The sequence below is a fragment of the Colobus angolensis genome, unplaced genomic scaffold (genome assembly GCF_000951035.1).
Source record: "Colobus angolensis palliatus isolate OR3802 unplaced genomic scaffold, Cang.pa_1.0 Scaffold53, whole genome shotgun sequence".
Taxonomy (NCBI): Eukaryota; Metazoa; Chordata; class Mammalia; order Primates; family Cercopithecidae; genus Colobus; species Colobus angolensis.
The window spans coordinates 12,078,068-12,083,081 of NW_012118821.1; the positions used below are offsets into that span (position 1 = coordinate 12,078,068).

The 5,014-nt window shown below is 54.2% G+C and overlaps 1 protein-coding gene across 1 annotated transcript in view; it reads left to right on the forward strand.

The window, feature by feature from the left end:
• Positions 1-5,014, forward strand: part of PXDN (peroxidasin) — a 66,726-nt gene that overhangs the window by 55,875 nt on the left and 5,837 nt on the right. Inside the window, exons 19-20 of the mRNA XM_011960962.1 lie at positions 3,451-3,571; positions 3,843-3,975. Coding sequence (XP_011816352.1) covers positions 3,451-3,571; positions 3,843-3,975 — 254 coding nt within the window. The remainder of the gene's footprint in view (positions 1-3,450; positions 3,572-3,842; positions 3,976-5,014) is intronic.

Consider the following 5,014-nt stretch of genomic DNA (forward strand, 5'->3'; position numbering starts at 1 on the left):
CTGACATCAATCCCGCAGCCCCGGCACTCGTGCCCTGGCGCGCCAGGTCCCCTTCCCTGCAGAGGCGTCAGTGGCCTGCTGAGTGTGGCGATGGTTCTCCTGGCTGAGTTCCTGCTTCGCATTCCTAACTCTCAGCCTTGGTTAACCTCCATTTCCATTACTAATTTGAACATAATTTTGGCTTTATTCAAACTATGATCAGAGCGCCATAAAATACCAAACTGGGGATGTTTAGAACCCAAGTTGTGGAGTGCTCACTCTTGTGGTGAGAGAAGCGGGGCCCACCACCATGGGGGGATCTGGGAGCCTGCGGTGAGCGTGACGGGGAGGTGGGGCCAGACCCTGGCCTCACCCGGCGCGCTGTGGAGCTTGTGGTGTCTGTGGACACTTGGTAATTTAAGAAGAGACACAAAGTTCGGATACTGTAGACATATTCTCCACCACCTCATTTTTCCTGAAGTAATAGTTCTGGCCCAGATCTTATTTAATTTAGTAAGTGTTGAAATCTGCATTGATAATAGAGCTGTGTTTTAGCAGCTTCTAAGAGAGCGTTTGCCTGTGTGTCTGTGTGCGACTGTGGGGTGTGTGTACCTGTGGGGGGTGTGTGGTGGGTGTGTGTGTGGTGGTTGTGTGATCTAATTCTGCATCTGCCCCCGCCCCACCACCCACACCCACATGCAGGGAAGTATATATGATAGGAGAATTCACATAAAAAATAAAATTATGCTTGCTAGGTACCCAGTTTTCCAAATCATTTACATGTTTGTTATTACATCTGTCGGAAACTTGTATCTGTTTTTTTGTTTTGTTGTTTTGTTTTTGTTTTGTATCCTCACTGGTTTATCCAATTCAAAATACTTTTCTACAAGCATGGTAGAAAATGTGTTCTGTTTGTAGAAAATTGTGCTGTTGAAAATGATTAGGAAAAGCCAATGATACACAAACCATTTTCTGGTAACTTTACCAGGCCCCTGTTAGCTGCTTATTAAGAAGCACAGCCAGGTTTTCTGTTCTTTTGCTAAGAAAATCCAAAGTCCTTTGAAAGGCTTCATCTTTAAAGCCAGTCTTTGTTCCCCTCATGTCACAAGCCCCTCCTCCGCTCAGGGGCACTGTGGGAGAGGCTTAACTGCCTGAAGCAATTGCTGACATTGTTTCTTCCGGATACTTTTCTCTCTTAAAATAACAGGCATGGCCTTAAGCTGACACAGCTTAGAGAATGCTTGATAAGCTTTACCTCTTTTTATTTTACCCCAAAAGCCCTATTTAAATACAGCAGAAAAATAAGAAAACAGAACTCAGATTTGACAGAACCAAATGTCAATTCTATTTACTTTTCAATCAGACTTTTTAGAAAGGCACACTGGGGGCTGGGCGGCGGCTCACGCCTGTAATCCCAGCACTTCGGGAGGCCGAGGCGGGCCGATCACCTGAGGTTAGGAGTTCGAGACTGGCCTGACCAACACGGTGAAACCCCGTCTCTACTAAAAATAACAAAAATTAGCCAGGCGTGGTGGTGGGCACCTGTCTTCCCAGCTACATGGGAGGCTGAGGCAGGAGAATCGCTTGAACCCAGGAGGCAGAGGTTGCCATGAGCTGAGATCGTGCCATTGCACTCCAACCTGGGCAACAAGAGCGAAACTGTCTCAAAAAGTAAATAAATAAAAATAAAAAGACACATTTAAAATGAACATCCTTGAGGTGCAACTCTTCGTCATCCGCTTCACTGATGCCTACACCAAGTGCTGTGTGGCGTCTGCACTAGGTCCGGGAAGCCAGCCTGCTCCGGGCTTGGCCAGCCTGGGCAGCACAGAGCAGGTGCAGGCCAGGCCACTGAGCAGATGTGGCCCAGCCGTGCACTGGGGCGTGAGGAGGAGATGGCCATCCTGGAGGGATGGGGGTCCCATCAAAGAGTTCTGGGGTTGGGGCTGATGGGTGCTTTGGCAGGGACCCCACAGTGCCTGGGACCGTGTCCTGGCTCTGCTGCTTCCCTGTCGCCCTGGAATTCTACCGGGGACCCACCCCGGACCTGCACAGCCCTGGGTGGGCCTGCCAGTGAGGTCATTCTTGTCCTCAGGGTGTTGCTGGGAGGGGCTACGGTAGTCTGGGAGGCAGCTGCTGTTTTAGGATGTATTTGTGTGCCCAGGAGCCGTTTCAAGAAACTCTTCTCTGCTCCTGAGACAATTTGTAGGTGGAATAAGCGAGGGGTCCAGCCAGCTGGGTTTACTCAGAAGCTGCATAGTTAATGTGGAAATAAACAACAGGTCATTGGACTGTTTATGGGCTCTGCTCTGGGGTCAGAAGGGGCTTTAGGCCTCTGTCTTGAAGACACTCCCTGCTTTTTTCCAGGCAGTCAGGCAAATACCAGACCAGAAGGAGCCGGCCGCCCATCACGGGAGACAGGAAAGCTAGCATGGGTCTGAGGTTTATGCTGCACGTGCCTCTTCTCTTCTCATAGAATTTCTACTCAGTGGCTTCCTGAGACATTAGCATTTTGCAAAGGTCCATATTTGCCCTTCACTTTCATTCTCTGCCACAGCTTTCTTGGGTGAGGATGATGTACAAGACAGACTAAACACCCCATCACTTCGTTAGATGCTGTGTCCCCAGGGCTCAGGAGGGAGACAGCACCGAGGGCCCCTCACTCACTCGGGGCTCAGGAGGGAGACAGCACCAAGGGCCCCTCACTCACCCGGGGCTCAGGAGGGAGACAGCACCGAGGGCCCCTCACCCGGGGCTCAGGAGGGAGACAGCACTGAGGGCCCCTCACTCACCCGGGGCTCAGGTGAGGTATAGCACTGAGGGCCCCTCACTCACCCGGGGCTCAGGAGGGAGACAGCACTGAGGGCCCCTCACTCACCCGGGACTCAGGTGAGGTATAGCACTGAGGGCTTCTCAGTCCACCACAGGTTGAGAAGGAAGCCACACCTAGGCAGGGAGGCGTTTGGGCTACATTCAGGAGAAGCAGGGCCAGGCCCGCCTCTTGTCTGACAGTGGGGCTGGCGGTGTGATGCAGGTGGTGTAGCGTAACTTTAAGGCACTTCAGAGTGCAGATTGTCACCTGGCCGTAGGGGAGGGACCTCCAGACACGAGCAGACTCTGATCTCCAAGGCGGAGTGGCTGAGCCTCCATCTGTGGGTGGAGGGAACTCAGCGAGGGTGTGGTTATGGCATGGTGGGTGGTGTGGGCCTCCTCAGTATGCCCAGCTGTCCTCAGGGCGGCCGGTGCCGTGAGGTCACGAGGGCAGGGGCACAGTGGAAAGAGGCTTGACCTCAACCTCAGGGCAGGAGAGGGTAAGAGCTGCAGACCAGCTGCCAGGTTGCCTGATTTAAAGGTGCCACAGTTTGCTCCATGGGCAGCCAGTGAGGACTGTTGATAGTTGGCAGGATGTGCTTTATTTCCCTGAGGTCAGAGCCTTCAGAGCTGACATTCTGCTTTGTGCTTCCGTTTTAGACTGTAGGACCAGGGGACAGTTCAATGCCTTTTCCTATCATTTCCGAGGCAGACGGTCTCTCGAGTTCAGCTATCAGGAGGACAAGCCGACCAAGAAAACAAGACCACGGACAATACCCAGGTACGGTGGTCTCTGAGGTCGGTTGATGTACAGCGGGGCCCTCACACCGCGGGCATCGAGCAGTAGGACCGGCATCCTGTTGTGGGCCTGTGGTGAGGATGGTTCCTGGCAGGGACGTCCCGGGGCACTGGGGGCCAGGCTGCAGCCTGCGTCCTGCTGTGCTGCCCGCTCAGAGCATCAGGGGCGGTGCACACCCAGGAAACCTTGAAATGAGACCCTGTGTGACCTGCGGAGATTGTATTTCCCTCCTCCTCCTTTCCCCTCACCACAGTGTTGGGAGACACGGGGAACATCTCAGCAACAGCACCTCAGCCTTCAGCACACGCTCAGACGCACCCGGGACGAATGACTTCAGAGAGTTTGTTCTGGAAATGCAGAAGACCATCACAGACCTCAGGACACAGGTGAGGTGCCTGGGGGCCTGTGTCCCCCCATCCAAGACTCCGCAGCAGCACAGCCCTGCCCGAACCTTCTGGGGATGCCGCTTTACTCCCAGGCGACGGTTCAGCTGCCCACACGGGACCCTGACCCTGGAGCCCTGGGCTGTCATTTCTGCATGCTGGGTCAGGCTGGGCCATGTGCCGCTGGTGTCCCTGGGTTTCCCAGCAGATGGGGGTCACCAGGCAGGGGCAGTCTGTGTCACAGCCGTGGGACTGCCAGCCAGGTGACCTTGCTGGAGGGAATACAGGGTTAGGGTGCTGTAGGAGAGTTCAAACATGAAGTCCTGTTCTTAAGCCTCTTACCCAGGAATAACTCGGAATCATCTCTCCCAGGGTGTGGTAAGGAGGCATTTCCAGTTCAGTCCTCCACACCCGATCCAGCCTCTCCGGGTGTGAGGAAAGTCCTGGTGTCTGTGGTACGACCACAGGGATTTTCAGATGGGGCTTTTCTCGGGCTCTGCAGAAATCCTGCAGAAATGAGTTCTGTCCTTTCCTTCCTATCCCAGGAACGAACTTCTGCTTTCTCTAGTGCCTGTGGTGGGGTTATCTCTGGGATGTTACATAAGGGGGTGGAGATTGAGGTCTGTGGCTAAATAAAAGGAGATGTGCTCACTCCGCTGGTGTGGGTGGGATCCCCAGGACGTGCAGGTCCTGGCTGGGATTCCCAGGGTGCGTGGGTCCTGGCTGTCTGCAGCACATTTAACCTGTAAGCACAGCTCCTTTCCTACTCACAGGACTCTGAGCCCTTAAGTTTGGGAGAAACTTCTGTCATCCCCTAGTGTAGCCCCAAGGTAACCCCCAGCCACAGGGAAAGGTACCCTGACTGCTTCTATGCCTGCCGCCTCATCCCCTGCAGCTGCAGGAGGTCCTCCTGCCTCTGCAGCCTGGAGACCAGGTGTGAGTCACCCAGCAGCTGTCAGAGTGGACAGTGTGTGGCAGGTCGTCCTGCCTCTGCAGCCTGGAGAACAGGTGTATATCCCCCGGCGGCTGCTTGAGTGGACAG